General features: G+C 44.5%; 1 protein-coding gene across 2 annotated transcripts in view; it reads right to left on the reverse strand.

Annotated features, from left to right (window-relative positions):
• The window catches only part of INPP5A (inositol polyphosphate-5-phosphatase A), a 179,718-nt gene that overhangs the window by 77,813 nt on the left and 84,260 nt on the right, over positions 1-17,645 (reverse strand). For both annotated transcript variants that reach the window (XM_063405031.1, XM_063405032.1), the window contains exons 5-7: positions 10,936-10,999; positions 7,388-7,491; positions 790-842 (exon numbers count right to left, since the gene is read on the reverse strand). In XM_063405031.1, coding sequence (XP_063261101.1) covers positions 790-842; positions 7,388-7,491; positions 10,936-10,999 — 221 coding nt within the window. The remainder of the gene's footprint in view (positions 1-789; positions 843-7,387; positions 7,492-10,935; positions 11,000-17,645) is intronic.

Consider the following 17,645-nt stretch of genomic DNA (forward strand, 5'->3'; position numbering starts at 1 on the left):
ATATGGATCTGGAAGAATTAATAAGAACCTACATTATCACACAACTGCCTGCCCAATTTCTGGGTCAGAAGCCTATAAAAGGAAAAAAACCTAGCACCCTTTCTGTTTTCACAGACTGCTTAATTAAATAAACATTATGCAAACAAAGCCATAACACTGTTCAGTACTCAGAAGTCAGCCTATGTGAACATTCAAGAGATTTCAAAATCAAGCTTTTAGTTATAAGACATGAAACAACCACACAAGCAAGGGAAAAGTGCTGAACGTTCATGTACACGTAGGTGACTATAACATAAGCAAGCAGTAAAGACCAAAACTGTGATTACATGGTAAAAAAGCAAGGTCAGATTTCCAGGTGAGCTTAGAGAAATCTGAAGGAGCACCCACAGAACAAGCTCTTTCTGCAGAAGCCCCAGAGGTGCCTGATGCAGGTGAGATGCCGCCAAGCCCCAGCAGCACCAGGAGGGGTGGCAGCAGCAGGGGAAAGCGTCAGCTCCACGCTGTGCCTGCCCCCTGTGCCTGCCCACAGGACCAAGCTGTCCCTGACCCTGCCTCCTCTGGCTGCACGGCCCCACACCAGTGCTGTGAGTGACCAGCAACACCACACCTGCTTATGCACCATTACAGTTCACTGAACACCCCGTGCTCAACACGTAATAAAGTGACTGTGTGGAACCTCCCTGCTGTCTGAACAGACTAACCTACACATGGGAATACCTTCTGGAAATAGTTGTTAACAAACATACATAAAACAAATGTAATCAGAAACAACTTAAAGATGCAACTTACCAATCAGTAATACACCATCTTGTTCGAATGAAACCTTTTCTGGACCACTTGCACTGAAAAATAAGTGAATAAGAACCAATCACCTTAGGTAAAGATTACTGTGAAAGTGAAATGTACTGACACAGAAAACAAAATGAAGTGGAGCTCATCCATACATTATAACCAAGAAGCACTGGACACAAACTGAGGTACCTTTAGAACAGGTATTGTGTCTTTTATAATCCTGGAATTAATGATATTGTTGGTCCTGCAGCAATTACAAACTTACGTGTAAAATTAATAAAAGCCCTGGCAGTTGTTTAGAGATGAAAGATACTGAAATAGGAAAGCTTTCCACTATATTTATGTCTAGCTTAAACCAGCAAATTCTTATTGCCTATGCACAAATGTTTGCTTTGTAATTTTACCTGAAGTGTAAAATGTCATCAGAGATTTACATCAAATTAAAATGAATGAGATCTGCTAGAAAGCTATTTCTCTTGCTGAGCCTAGCCACCCAATGTTTCTATAAAAGCTAAGAATTTAAGAAATGGTAAAAGATTCCATTCATCAGAACCACACCATTGGCAGGAAAGCCACAGCTCAGCTCGTGCCCACACATGTCACAACACAAGAAGGGGTTTTCCAGCACCCCTTCCGAGCCACTGACACAAACTACAACCTCCCATAAAAAGGTATAATCCTGCACCCTGTTTATTCCCTGTTAACAATGCATGTGTCTGGGCTAATGTGCTCTGGGAATGAATATTCCACCACACAGGCCTAAATAATGGTGCCAATGATTTTGTAGCTAAAGACTGTGACTCCTTATTGTGAATAAATTGCCAGTCCCAGCAGAGCGTCCCCAGCCAATGGTACCACTCCCCAAACCTCTCCTGAGGCACTGGCCAGGTGCATTTATTCTCCTCTCTACAAACAGTTCTCAGTCCTAAACATTGTTGAGATAGTGAAACAACAAACCAAACCAGGCTGTTGTAAAATCTGTCACAGAATCACAGACTGGCTTGGGTTGGAAGGGACCTTCACCTTGTTCCACCTCCCCTGCTGTGGTCAGGGACACCTTCCAGTAGACAGTGTTGCTTCAAGCCCTGTCCAGCCAAATCTGCACCTTCTGACCACCCTCAGTGAAAAGGGACCCATCTCCCTCCCCTTCTCCTTAGGCACAAGCACAGTGACGGCAGCCAAGACCAGCCAGAAACATCACCATAATAATTATATTTCAAATAATAATCTACTTTATTGTAAGTTTTTTTAACAATGAAAAATTAGCCTCTTCTGCAGGTCCAGCAACCACTCAGGGGATGGTTGGCTGGAAAGAAAACACTAATCCTTCCTTACAGGATCCATGGCTGAAACACAAATCCACAGTCCAGCAAGGTCTCATGAGGGCACAGTTACAAGTACAGATGTCAACACTTATTCCAAAGAAAACCACTGAAAAAAAATTAAATGCTAAAAGCATTCAAAATGGGCTCAAATTTAATTGTGATTAAAAAAAATGGGAGCTCTGTCATTTCCTTCTTAAAATAACTACACAGAACTTAAAATCAAGTAGTCCAAGCCTATGATGTGGTCCAAGACAATGTTTTCAATCCAGTTCCCATTTCTCATTTGCTATTTTCCTCTTTGACAAAATGGCACAGGTACTTCAAAAGTTGCAATGCCAAAACAGGCCCAATCAGATCTTGTTTTTTAAAAATATATTCAGCTGGGTTTTGAGCATCTCCAGGAACAGGGATTCCACAGCTTGTCTGTCTCCTGATGTTTAACCTCACAGTGAAAGCTTTCCCCAGACTAAATCAGAATTTCTCTTGCTGCAGCTGTGGCTGTCCTGGGAGCCTGTCCTGGGCACAGACAGGTTCTGTCCCCTCCCACACCCTCTGCTCCAGCCCCACAGGTGCCACTGCTCTGCTTGCTCCCACCTGCCCAGATCCCAGAGAAGACCCTGGAGTCCTGACGTGGCCTTGGAGGGCCAAGCAGGTGCAGGAGTCCCCTCCTGGGACCCAGCCACACTGGCAAGCTGGGGGCCTTCTCTGCCATCCAGGCACAGGGCTGGATTATCTTCACCCTGCTGTCCAAACAGATCTGTTTAACACAAGCCGATGCTGACAGAAGCCAATAAAAACATTTCAACACAGTTTGTATTTCATGACAGCATAAAATACAGCATTTCCTACCAAAGCCTTCCTCAGACACATGTGAATGCTGGTTTAAGGGCAGCAGTATGAGAGCCCACTTTGCCACCAGGGTACTTCAGCAAGGTGTAACTGGAGCTCTGACACCTCACTATCAGAATCTTCACCAAAAAAATATGGTTTTTAAAATCACAATTTGAAAACTGGTAGTTACATTCTGCCAGCTTCTCCTTTGTGAATGGCGTCCCTGAGGAGATTGTGCTGACCTTTTAAAACCCCCCAGAACCACCACCTACATAAATAATGCCTGCTACACCGGGGGAAAGGACCTCCAGGCAGCATTAACATGAAGAGAGAGGTTAGAGAGGGCTAATGTCAAAAAGCACTGTGAGCAATAAGTAATGCACACAAACCATGATTGATAATGACCGGCACAGAGCCTTAATTCATCTTTTCTCCATCATTTTACTGAGAGGGACCATATCAAATTAAATAGTGACCCAGAAAGGGTTTATTCAACCATACAAAGCAGGGCATGAAGGAAAGACATATTAAAGTGGTGATGACTGCAGTGTAATTGCAGCCCCTTAAAGGAACACCACAGCTCAGAAGGAAACCTGAAACAGGAATCAGCTGCACGCTGGCAAGAGCAACCAAGGCACTGAGCAATAGCCAGCAGGGATGAGCCCTCCTTGCTGTGGTGAGAACTCCTCCCGAGAGCCTCATGCAGGAGCCCCACACTCACCACACGCTCACTGCTCACTAGACAGGAGACAGAGCTGCACCACGGCAACCTGCCACAAAAACAAGGTGCAATGTAGTTCCTACCTCAAAATTACTTCCTTTCTTCCATTAGATCAGTTGCTTCAATAACTATTTGAAGTCAGCAGCTCCATAATGCTCCAGACTGAATCACTGCCAAAAGGCAACAAGTGGTGGACAGAACCAGGAGGGTTTGGGCCTTTTACCTGGCCCAGAGAGAAGCCAGCATTGTGCTCACAAATTTCTCTTTCCCTGGAGACAGGGAGGAGCTTAAGCTCACACTGGAAAAGGTCACACAGCTGAGGCTGAATAAAAAAGGAACACCTGTGTCTCTGTACTTGTAAAATACAAGTGCTATTTTACACTTGTAAAATACTAATGTAAAATAGCAGTTGCATTTACTAGTGTAAAATAGCACTTGTTTCATTGTGCAACTGGTATATACCCCAACCTGCAAACTACCTTTAGTTATTAATAACCTGAACACACTTAATTCCTTTCAATTCGGTAAATAATTAACTTATCAATAACTTGTCTATTTAACATTAGGAATGCAGAAGTTAGCAGGCTTCAGGCCTCCTAATGCAGGCCAGGAGCTAGAGCTCAACAGCTCTGACATGAAGAGTCATCCTCAGCCTTAGACACCCACTGCAGCTGAACAATGTGCCTCACGTATTTTCAGATCATGTATGTGCTTTAGTATTTCCAAATGAAGTATCTGGAACGCAGAAAGTTTTGGAAACAGAATGTAAAGACAAGTTATAGCTTGGGAAGGAGGAAAGAGAAATTTGCTTTTTATTGCAGATTTCAAAGCAACAATCTTTATTTTTACTTTAACAAATAGTCACTAGCTGCTACATCATCTGTAAACCAGCATAAAACCAGGTGGAGATGACATAGGTCATCTTATGCTCTCAGACAGTGATCTACATTTTAAAATAGGAAAAAAAAATCCTACTTCATGTCCCAGAAAGGGGTACCACATCTTTCACCTTACATTATTAAGTCTCTTCTCAGATCCTCTGTTAATAGGATTCCTTTAGCCAGCAGATGGATTGTGAATACAGGCAGTTTCATCTACTAAAAGACAACATAAATCATAATTGAGAAAGGAGAGACCGCAGTAAGGTTATCACCATACAGCCTCCTCCATGAAAGGTTTGCATTAAAGCATTAGTGAAATTAATTCATCTTTCATAAGAGCTTTGAGCAGTATCTGTGATCTATGATAACAACCAATTTCTCACTATGAGAAAAAAAAATTACTCAGGCCTGATAGACTACACAAATCTGCTTTTTTTAAAATGGCCTAACATTATCTAGAGTGTTGCTCCCAGAGGCATCATTTGAGGTTTATGCCTTGCCAAGAGGACCCATAAATCAAGGCAGAAAGTTTTGTTAGTTTTATATGCAGTAGGCTGTAATTATTTTGAATTGCATTATGCCTCAATCACTGTAATTACTTTTAGATCATCCTTAAACAGCTGCAATAAAAAGAAATCAGTCTTAAACCATTTCTCACACAAAAAATTGCAGATGTGATATGAAAAGTCTGGCTAAAACACACAAGAGCATGTCAACCCAATGTCTGGGCAAATATGTTCCTCATGCCTTCTGCTGGATAACCCCGAATTTCCAATATACACAATTTTGTGGCCTTTTAATTGCTATTACTAACATTTGTCTAGAGAGAAAACATGTGATAGCAAGATTAATTTTAGCTTTACATACAGAAACATGCATGTGAGAACCAAAACTACCTCCCTGCTGTTTTTTGCTGTTGCTGTGTCTGTGTGTTTGAGACACTTCTTGGTCTCCAGTTCCAAAGAGAAACAGCATAGTCTAAAAATCCCTACAATTATTTTCTAACTTTTCAAGTCACATGAAAATCTCCTGGGTTGGCAGATGCCAGGGTGCAGGCCAGGTGAGCACACAGGGCAGAGCTGCAGTTCGGGTGCTGCTGTTATTCCCTGCACACCTGCAGAGCCCGCGCCTCTCTCCTCTCCTTCTGTACAAAGCTCTGCAACAGCATGGCCCCAGCCCGTTCCATGGGTCTGGCTGCAACAGCACTCCCAGAAATTGTGCTGGGGACAGAACAGAATTGAACTTTTAAGCCACTTCAGAGATTTGTTCATTACTTAATTGCATATTTTTGTGGATTTTCTCTCTTCCTGTTTGCTCCTCCTCCAGGTAAGCACTGTCCCTGACAATCGAAATACAGGGGTTTCTGCTTAGAACAGTCCTTTAAGGCACTGAACCAAAGGGAGCAGTACGAGGGTGTCACAGCCTCCACAGGCTGCTCCTCAGGTTCCAGACCCCTCAGACCCCATGGTCCTGCCCCAAAAGCAGCACAGGAGGTGCTGGGGAGGAGCTGCAGCTGCTAACGAATGTGGGAACACCGGATCCCTGAGCACCACTCCTGCCCCACAGAACTGTGCGGGAAAGCCCCAAGACTCAGCCACTGCCGAGAGACTGCGAAGAACTGCTGGGGCAAGAGAGGGAATAAACAATGCTGAACTAGAGGTAGCCTTGCCAGCCTCACGATGAAGCAACAGCAGGGAAGTAAATAAAGGAGGAAATCATTCTCCCTGGGTACCAATGAGCGTAGCTTGTCCTGGTGCTGGGGCACAATGGCAGCTCTCGCCGTGCTGTGCAGTGCTCTCAGCAATGTTACAGCACTGCCAGGCACCCCACACTGCTACAGAAAACAAACACCTCAGGAACCTGCTCAGGTTCCCTCAAAGTGGTGGAACACCTAACTTCAAACAAGTATCTGAGATGTTTATTCACAGGAAGTAAATGCTTTGCAAAATTATGTCAAAGGCACTTTTCCTTCCAGTACTGAGATATAAAAATAAATAATTTAGTATCAGAGTTAAGAAAAAGAACAACCTTCTCCCTATCAATCCCATAACTATTTATGCAATGCTCTGCCAAGCACACAAGCACTGTATAAATGTCTCTAAGTATGTATATTTACAAATTCTAAATTAATTTTAGGAGTTTATTTAGTTCTTCCTTTTATTAAAGTAGTGACATGCCTGTTTGATCCACAAATGTTACAGGAGTTCAACAAATTTATTCACTTGGTTTGAGGAGAACATTAACTGTTAAACACCCATGTTATAGATGTTCTTAAGAAACTAAAGCTGAGAAAATTAAAGGAAACGTCAAAGAAAAGAGAGTCTGGACTTGCAGGTGCAGTGCAAGAAGCCCCTCAGCTCTGCTTGTGTTTCTGGTTTTGACAAGACCATCAATCTCAAACCTCCAGCACCCCCCAGCATTCTGAGAATGAGCACAAAAGGGAGTGTGAGGGCAGCCTCAGGGCACAGCATCAGCCTGTGTTTGAGTCAGGTGTCCCTTGCACCAGGGCGAGCTCCCTGTGCTGGCAGAATCCACCCGTGGCTGCAGAACCTGCCAGGAGCAGGGCTCCTGAGACAGCCCTGCCATGGCACACGGCCACATTTCCTGGGGCTTACAGGCACAAATGAGTTTCATCACTGTCCTCACCCTTCACAAGGATTTCTTACTGAATTTTGGTACATCATGCCATGACTTTGTATTACTGGTGTCAAGAAACCGACAGACAAAATTCCGGGATTCCATTCTCCCCTTATCACTGAGAGGAGCTGCTCAAGTGTAGCCAGAGGAAATCAGAATCAAACCTAGTACTTGGGAATGCTTCACAGTTCTGTACATACCTCAGGGAAATAGTCCTGTGGAAACTTCTCTTTTTCCAGCATGGGCGTGCTTTCTAAAGTGTCAGAGTAGATTTCCTTCCCAGTAACCTTTTTATACTTCTTAGCTAGGAAGAGAGATAAACCAAAATTAACATACATAACTTCAACATTACGAGCATCTTCTCACACTTACTGGCAAAGCAGCAGCATCTGCAAAGCAGCTGGCACATCAATAGGATCTTATGAAAAATGTGCAAGCACTGAAGTGTTCTGGGGGAAAATAAACACCCCTGTTTATATCAGACACCCTGAAGTTGCACAGTTATGGTATTATCATTTCTACTACCCAGAGCCTATAAAGTGTTGGAGCTCTAATCGTGAGTGTGGTCTCTGTACACCCTTGCACTCAAAACCCACCTCAGCTGCTCTGAGACTCTGGAGCCCCCAGGCTCCTTCAGATCAATCCTTTCTGGCCATCAGCACATGAGGCATGGATTTTAATAGCTGGAATGGGTGTTGGACTTGTACACGAGACGAAGTGGTGATGCACATTGCTCTCCAAAGTCTCTAATGAACAGTTTCATCATAGACAGAAACAACAGACTCCCGTGGATCTACTCAGCTCACGAACGAGAGGTTCTCCTTGATCCACTTTATACTTGGTTTCTCACCTGGTGAGAGCAATGTACTGGGATATCCAAGGTGAGAACCTGACTCAGTTTAACTCCTCTGACATAGGAGCTTGGGCAGCTGATGTACAGCTGCCATTATGCTGGACCTACTCAACTGGATTCAACAGTTTCAACCGGGAATGTGTAAGAGAAAAATGTTCAGTCCTACTGGATATCTGAGGAAGCATTTACTGTAATGCAGTAAATGTAATGTATGTCTTCAGGAAAATAAAAGGTATCATTCTTCATGTGCCAACCACTCTGAGGCCTGGCTCCTACAGGACGACTGAACAAATACCCTGATAAACTGATCTGGTATCATTCTAAGTAGATTGAAGATGGATGTGCCTCTTCCAGCAGGTTTAACAGTGGCAGCAAAGAGATCCTGATGCCTTTTGAGTTACAGAAAAGACTTGGCAGAACTGTAAGGACTGAGGGCATCTGTGGGGAGAACGTCACTAACAGGCAGCAGTTGGCAAAGGGAGGCTCCATCACCCCTGGGGCACCGACACCACGTGTGAGCCACAGGCTCCGTGCCAGGACTGCTGGGCAGAGCGCACAGGGAACGCTTCAGCCTGCACTGCCTGTCTCCAACCAACAGCAGGTCTGCTCCACTGCTGGCTTACACCAGAGAACACGATTCTTTCTGTAAATAGAAGTGGTCAACTGGCCTGAACACCCTCTCTTAGAGGACATCCCTCCGGAACTGACAGCTTTGCACAAGTTTAAATTGTAAGCACACTTTTGAGTCTCTAACCACTGTGAAAACAGCTCAACAGATCAGCACTATAGCATATAATAAGTGAGGCTGCAGGGAAAAACTGTTCCTATTTTAAAATTGAGAGATGTCTTCCTGAGATCTGAAAAACAGCGACAATCTATTTTTTTCCAGTCTGTAATCAGTCACATCCAACTGTGCAGTGAATTTTGAAAAGCAACAGTGATGTTCCAGGAATACTGAATTGTGTATAAACATTTATTTTTTGCATGTGTTTGAGTAGAACCAGAATTCCATAATGATTTTTGTGCAGAGAATGTTTGTATCCATTTGGATTTTTCTTCTGATTTAAGGGCTTAATACACTATGAAAACGTCAATAGTCATGAGAGAAGAGGCAAGTTTTACATTTCCACTGAAAGATGGGAGCCTTTGGGGTCATATTTTACAAATTCTATGGTGAGAGATGGATTCTGCTGTGTTACAAGAACAGCATGTGACTTACAACACCAATTTACCCATTTCCTTGGATTTTTATTAAGAGTTTTTCCTTCTAAATGATGTTTGGGCCAAACCCATCTTTATGAACATGGTCCCCATTCCAGTTGGCTCTGCTAAGGTTTTGCCAAGCAAAAAAAAGCAGTGACCATTTAAGGCATTTCTTTCCTGGAACAAGCATCTGTTTATTGTTTCCCTATGAATTGTTTTTCTCTACATTTTTTTCTTCCATTTTCTCACTTTTTAAAAATTCTTACACTTTCTCTTAAAAGCTGTACAGTAGCAAATAAGCTGCCAACAAAGTACTAATAAATCCAGGAAAGTCCCCTTTTCCTAAAGAAGTCGTCATTTCCCTGTCAGGTATTGCTGGAGCAGGACACCTCCCACCTGTGACCATTGGGAAGGGCCTTCAGGTGGAGCTTGGGGTGAAACTGCTGCTGCTCCTCCAGTGCTGATGGGATGGAGCTGAGGGCTCACGTGTGCTGAGACAGGTCCCGTATCATTGGCACACAAAGCCATTTGCACGGCAGAACGAAAAAACAGCCACAGACAGGCCAGCAAACTGTCCCCCACCCAGGGCCTGGGGACCACCTGGGAGCCCCCCAGCTTCCCTCAGTGTCCCCGTCATGTGCACACTTCATTTCTGAGCATCTGCAGAACTGCTCTCACAAGGGACAAAGCCCAGGTACAACCTCTCAGGAGTGCCAGCTCTGCTGTGGAGTGTTCCCATATGGTTTGTCAGAAACAAAATCACTCTGTCTGTGATATTACAGCAAAAATGTTCCTTCAGCATTGAAACCAGTGGTAACAGAAGGACTTATGCTGGCTAAGTTTTGAATTGTATATACACAGAACTACTGTTCAAGTATTTCAGGGCAGGAAGACCCTGTACCCTCAATTACATGAGCAGAGAGAATCTGTCTGCTGAGAACAAAAATAATTAATCTATATAATTATAACAATTATTTAAGTCCACAGTCACTACCATTTCAACAGTGCCTCACATTAATAGGATGCTAGACGTAGTATTAATGTGACTCAGCTCAGTAAGCTAAACGGAGCTCAGGATATTTTTGTATTAAATATATACAGTTCTTAACTGAAATAACATAAATTTTATATAACCTTTTTTATATTAACCTCAGGAAGCATTCAGTAATTTTCTATGAAATTTCTAATATTTAATGTATATAGCCTACCATTACTTTCAAACTTGTGAGACACAGCAAGACCTCCAACCCGAAGGATCATTGTGGGTTAAAACAGAGCCGCCCTCCTACTGACCTGCTCTGCTCCCAAGTAATTTAAGCCATAAATCTACCTCAGCTGCTTTGGAAAAATGACCAAACTGTTGGACAGTTAAGATCTTGGTCCTGTATCTGATCTACATGGAAGAACCTTGTGGCTGTTCAGAGTTCTTCTGAAATCCTCAGGGACCACTATGGACCTAAAGGTGCATGGCAATGATTAATGCTCTGGCTTGCAGCCTGTGGCTGGTCCATTGACTTCTTCTAAAAGGTCTATAAAAGGTAAGAAAAGCAACACCTGTCACCAAGGGACCTGCCTGCATTTACAGGAGTCTGCATAACACTGCCAGGTAGCACCATCAGAAAAGAGGATGGAAAAGCTGGCTTGATGTATAAAGCAAACTGACCATTAAAAACATTTCATTCATTTGCTTACCTTTAAAATCAAACTGGTAGATGTTTTTCAAAGATTCATGAAGAAAGTAAAAACTTCCTAGAGCCTGTAAAAAAAAAAAACCCACAATAAAACATGAAGTTATAAAAATATATACTTTGGCTAACAAAACCCAAAAGAGCATCAGGCTTTCCAATCAGAAAATAACCCAAACTCGAGAAATTAAATACTAATAAATAAATTACTCATGTTTACATTTTCTAAGATCTATAAAAATATTAATTTGTTTTGTTGCTTCTCTGAAATTTCATCAGTCATGATAAAGATGATCTCTAACAGCTGACTGACCATGATGAGGGCACTGCTAGTTGTACATTTAAACACCAAATGGATGGATGTGATTGGTGACACAGACAAATGCCTTTCTGAGATCCAAAACCAAACCCTCAATTCTGTTGTAAAAACCAGACAATTTCTTCTTCACTTTCAAAACAAAACCAAAGCTTCTAGAGCATGTGGTACAGGAAACAAGGGCAATTTTGAAGTTTTCTAACTTGCACCTAAAGCCTCTGCAGAAGAGGCTCCACAAGGTCCCAACACAGCCTGGCCTGGTCTTTCCCTGCCCTGACACTGGCACAGCTCCTCCTCAGGGACAGCTGCCCTTTGCTGCCCTTTGCCCTCCTGCACCAGGCCCCTCTCCCCTCTCCCTTCTCCTGCCGCCCGTGGGGCTCACGGCCCCCGGCTCCACCGGTGCCGGTGACACCACAGGGACCCGAGCTCGCTGCTCCTTTGTCCTCCCCACAGACATGTCATTTACTGCTTCTCCCAGTTAACGAGAGGGAAATTACAGATTAGAAGAGAGCAAATGAAAATCAAGTAAGAAAGAAAAAAACCAGAGCAAACAGATTTTATGGTGGAATATTAAAAAAAAAAATAAAAGGAGAACTTGATAAGCCTTTAGATACATCTGACACACCCAACAGAAACTGAGAAAAAAACCAGCCTGTTACTGGATAAACTCTTACTAAGAAGAATAAAAGAAGCAACACATTAACCAAAAAGGATGATTTAGTTTCATTGCCTCTTTTCCTCTCCAACAACAAAGCCCCTCCCAGCCCAGCAGTGCTTGGTTCTGCTGCATTATTTATGAGAGGCTGCACATCCAGAGATCAGACATTTGCTGATTTGTCAAAAGCACAAACATGAGTCCTGCCCATCTCCTTGACATGTTAGTCCATCCAACAGAAAACAGCGCCACGTTTAACTGATGAGTACACGTCCCTGTGACCCAGGCAGATTCCTTCCAGCCTCTGGGTTCCTTTTTTATAACACGGAGGAGGCGAACAAGGAACCGCAGGAGACGCTCCTGTAAAGGACTCAAGGTTAAGTGTGCTGCAACAAAGACACATTGCCAGGAGGAAATAAATCCAATAAATCCAAAACAAGACAATACACTGCCACCTGATATTCCCATCTGGCCCATCTCTTTCTTCAGTGTGTAGGGCAAACTCTGACATACATAAAGGTAACATTTGGCTATATAATAATAGTCTTTAGGAACTCAATATAAGGATACAGCTTTTTTTCTTACATGCCTTCAGAAGAAAAAGAAAGGAGCCTTGGCAAGCATCTGGGAAGTATCATCCCAAATGCCTCAAGTCCGAAAAATTTACAAGTAAATGAAAAAGGGGTGCTGGAATGGGAAATCCTAGGCTATGTCAGTAACATATGGCAATCCAGCCTACCTGTAACATCTAAGTGATGTTTTTAAGTGAGCTCTTCCTTTCCCCCCACAATGCTGCACAGCAGAAAAATGCTGTGAAGGGACCTTTGAGGTCTCCAGTCCAATCCCTGACTCACGCAGGGCATTGCAGCTGCTCAGGGCATTGTCCAGGAGACTCAGAGCTCTCCTGAGGTGGAGCCTGCCTTCCCTTCTCAGCTACTGCTCCTGTGTCTGATCACCTTCTTGGTAAACTTTTCCTTTCATTCTCAATGGAATCCCCCATGCCTCAGTTGAGATGGAAATCTAGGACTAAGTAAAAAGAAGTATTTGAAATTAGAGACCAATCCAAATCAGGTACAAATAATGTTTAAAACAGGTGACCATTTAAATCTAGGTGACAGAATTGTGACCTCCAAAGCTTCTCTGTGCAGCATATCAACAAGTAAACCAAGAAAAACCCAGATGCTCTAAACCCCATTTCACTTAAGGTGTCATAACTCTATTAAAAACAGCACTGCCATTCACACTTAAACTACAACTTCATTTCTGAGTGTCACAATTTGCTGATTGCTTGACTTTGTACAGTTTTAATCTCATTTTTAAAAACTAATTTTCAAGCCTTATGCAGCAGAAGTTCGGTTTGATAGTCTACACTTGTGGCACAAGTATCAACTACTTGTGCACAATGAATCTGTGACAGTGATGAAGTAACTCTGTCAAGTTTCAGGAGCTGATACCACTAACATTCAGACTGGCTTGGACTGTGCAATTCCAAACACCCCACTAAAAAGAAACAAAACTATAATGGAATGGAAAGTACAGCTATCACTATCTTCCGCATTATTATAGACTTAATCAGGCTTAGGTACATAAATGTAAACTCGTAAAAATGATGGAGTGCACTTATAATTCCTTGCCCTAACACAATGAAATATATAAAAAAGCCTTCCAGGGCCTACTGCTTAGGCCCTTTTGTCGAGGCGATTACGTTAATTCAATTTATTTGTCATAAAATGTCAGTTTAACAATAAAGTTAAATGAGATTAATTTAAAGTCTAAGAGCTTTGCATTATTTTCTTATTTACAATTTCAGTATCCTTTGGAAAAAGCAGTACTGGTGCATACAGCAGCAGCTGCACATGCAATATCTAAATGATACAATACAGGAACACATTACGGATTATAAACCACCCAAACATCTTAACTTTTAAACATCTCAAACATAAGGAAAGAAAGCTATTACTTGTTCCAGCTGAAAGGTTGTGAGATGGATGACTTCTGCTGTTAGCACAAATTCCACACCGCCTGTAAACAGGTGCTGTTACTCAAATGGAAGCTCACAGTCACGGTGTGCGCTGTCCCTGCCATCCTCAGTTACAGGGACAGCAGTGGCTGCACCACAGCAGAGCCAGGAATATCACAGAGCATTGCAATACTGTACAGGACAGCCTTTCTAGAGCAGAAACCTGGAAAATAACACTGAGGGCCACTTCCCCACACATCAGGGACGATGCAGCTGGGCCCCTCCAGACAGTGCTGCAATCACCCCTGTGCAGGTCAGTCTGCAGCCTCGCATCTGCAGCACCCAGGGCACCCCGATTTCTGAGGCCAGGGCTCAGACACAGCACAACACCTGTCACTGCTGCCCAAGGAATGCCCAGGGGATGGCACACACTGCTGCCCAGATGTCTCACTGGAATGAAGTGCAGGCAGCACCCAGCTTGATTTTCCAAGCAGTCAGCAAACACAGACCAGTCATGAATTCTATTTCAGTAGCCTTAGGGCAGAGCAATGAATGGATGGCTCATGATTAGGCTCAGATCAGGAAATTCCCAACTCACCAGGTCAACCTGGCAGCCCCTGGCTCTGTAGATGTATCAAGGTCATTGTACTGAGCACCACCAGAAGCTTCTAGACCATCTCAACCTGTTGGCCTCAGGGACACAGGGACAGCACACGTTACTCACAGGACTGATCAGCCAGGTGAACTGGGCAGGAATTGTTCCCTGGCAGGGTGGGCAGCCCTGGCACAGGGTGCCCAGAGCAGCTGTGGCTGCCCCTGCATCCCTGGCAGTGCCCAAGGCCAGGCTGGACACTGGGGCTGGAGCAGCCTGGGACAGTGGGAGGTGTCCCTGCCATGCCAGGGGGGGCACTGGGGGGGATTTAGGGTCCCTTCCAACCTAAACCATGATTCTATGAATCCTTGATTTGTATTTTACTAATAAAGTCAGGAGCTGACAAGACAGAAGGGACTTCATCAGAGTCTGAGGTGCTCAGTTACACCCAGAAGTACACAGACACTTTAGAGCAACACCTGTGGCAAAATACCACACAGCCACTGCCTGTAACTCAGTGCCAAAACAGAAAGTGAGGTGGCACATTCATGAACAATACTCATTTGTAGCTTGGCCGAGTTCCTAGGAAACACACAAGATACTAGAATAGATTCTTCTGCTGTCCCCTTGTTCACTATAACCAACAGCTTGGCTTTAACACCCCTAAAATCAGTCAGACCAGCACCCAAGATCTGGCAGGTACAGCAGGGAAAATTTCCTTTGTAAACTCCCAGGACCTGTTCTGATATCACGGTCAGTAACTGTACACAGGCAAACACATCCTGGCTTTTGTGAGAATGGCCCTTATGGAAATGTTCAGGAGCTCAGGGAAAGGCCAGGCATTTTATCTCTGTTAATAAAATGCTTTTTCCGGACTGACAGAAGCACCTGACTATTCCTGCCATGTCTGCATGTGCACCTGTACTGCAGCTATAGACACAGAGAGCAATGTTTAACCTAAGGGGAGCACACTCATTAGAAGAGCTTCACAGCTCCCCAGAAATGTACTATGAAGAAAAAAACAGGCATCTTCTCCCTGTTAGCAGATTGAAGTTGAACATTCACTGCATTTAATTAGGTTCCAGAATGATACTCATTACGGTATTAGAGATTTCTTTCATTATTCCATACAGAAAGACTTGTCTGAGAAAACTAGTGCTGATGGCAAGAGAAACAAGTGGTTCTGATGGATTACGCATCCAACATTATTAAAAGCACTATTCCTTTCATTATACAGAAATTTTGCCATGAAAGTTTGAAGATTTTAATAGCTAAAGGGTTTTTTGAAACAGTTAATTGGCATGATTTCTTTTTAAAGTCCACCATTTAATCTGTGGAGATTTAATGCAAAAAGGAAATAGATGAATAAAAGTTTAATTACTGTACAGAGTAAACATTTACTGCATTACCTCACTAAATGTGACAGTTAATATATAAAGATTGCTTTAAATATATTTAAAATAAATTGCCAATGATGACACAGAAACTGTAATTCATGTAGTCATAAAATCCATAATTAGCTTTAATGAATATTTAAAGTCAAAGTTCAGCCCAACTTTTTCAATGTTTAACCTCGTATATCAATATAGTTCAAGGAATTCATTTATCATGGAACATGACAATGTCTGAATATGAATTAGCGCAAGCACTGCTGACAGGAAGCCCTTATCTCCTACCAGCCTTTTTGGCTCTGCTGAATGTCAACAGTGAGTTTGGCACGCCTGACTCTATTGATTGTCCGCCTGCTTTGCTACCAACAATTAAAAAAGTATTTCACATGTTTATAGAGCCGACATCAAGAGCAGGCATTAGTTTCCCATTAGCGAGATGGAGTCTGTGAGCAGCCACCTCTCACTCAGGGCCAGCCCAGCACTGGTGCTGCTGCCACGCCAGGCAGGCTGGCAGCAGTGTCACTGGAGTGCCACGGGCACTGCACAGAGACTCCCCTTCTGGGCTCCTTTATGTCACTGTGACATTTAAGAGACTTCAAACAGAAAAACCCAGAGTGGGAGAACACGGGGGCCTGGAGCAGCACGGTGGCTGCCCATGCCCAGGGGCTGCCCATGCCCAGGGGCTGCCCGTGCCCAGGGGCTGCCCGTGCCCAGGAGCTGCCCATGCCCAGGAGCTGCCCGTGCCCAGGGGCTGCCCATGCCCAGGAGCTGCCCATGCCCAGGGGCTGCCCGTGCCCAGGGACTGCCCGTGTCCAGGGGCTGCCCCTGCCCAGGGGCTGCCCATGCCCAGGGGCTGCCCGTGCCCAGGGGCTGCCCATGCCCAGGGACTGCCCGTGTCCAGGGGCTGCCCCTGCCCAGGGGCTGCCCATGCCCAGGGGCTGCCCCTGCCCAGGGGCTGCCCATGCCCAGGGACTGCCCGTGCCCAGGAGCTGCCCCTGCCCAGGGGCTGCCCGTGCCCAGGGGCTGCCCATGCCCAGGGGCTGCCCATGCCCAGGGACTGCCCGTGTCCAGGGGCTGCCCCTGCCCAGGGGCTGCCCGTGCCCAGGGGCTGCTTGCCACCGCCCCAGCCAGGGCTGCCAGGCTGTGGTGCCCTCCTGCCCCGGGCCAGGCCCTGCTCCCCAGGGACCGGGGGCACCTGAGCGTGGCCTCGGCCGATGGGGCACCTGGTCTGCAGGGTACCCTGACATGGGCGCAGCCACAGAGAAACTGCTCCAAAATTCTGCTGGGAAACAAGCCAGTTATCTTGGATTTTTGTGGAAGTTTGGAAACACTTTGTGAAAACACCTGCCCTTAGTTTGCCATAAAATGTCGGGTTTGATACAGCTGCCACTTTCTCAAAAACAAAGGAAGGGCAAGCTGCAGTGCAGGCTGGATCCAACACACCTGAGCAGGGAATGATGAAGCACCCACACACATGAGAGATGGCGCAGTTTTTGCCTGTGGTTCTGTGCACACTTAATCCACTACAGCCAAATTAACACCAACCGTCTAATACCCATTCAAGGTTAGAAAAACAGGCTGGGCACACTGATCAACTCATTATAAAATACTCTGTCACTTCTTATTTGCAAACAAATTAGGTGTCCAGCAATTTATCATTTCCTGAATTAGACTTATCAGCTAAAGCACATACAATTAAAGTGCCATTGAGACTGCCTGAACAGCCCTGCTCCACCTGAAGCACAGACAGATGGAGCCTGATCCGACCATTCCAAACAATTACACCCCGCTCCTGCAGCCCTG

This window comes from Prinia subflava, chromosome 9, assembly GCF_021018805.1.
Source record: "Prinia subflava isolate CZ2003 ecotype Zambia chromosome 9, Cam_Psub_1.2, whole genome shotgun sequence".
NCBI classification, from domain to species: Eukaryota; Metazoa; Chordata; class Aves; order Passeriformes; family Cisticolidae; genus Prinia; species Prinia subflava.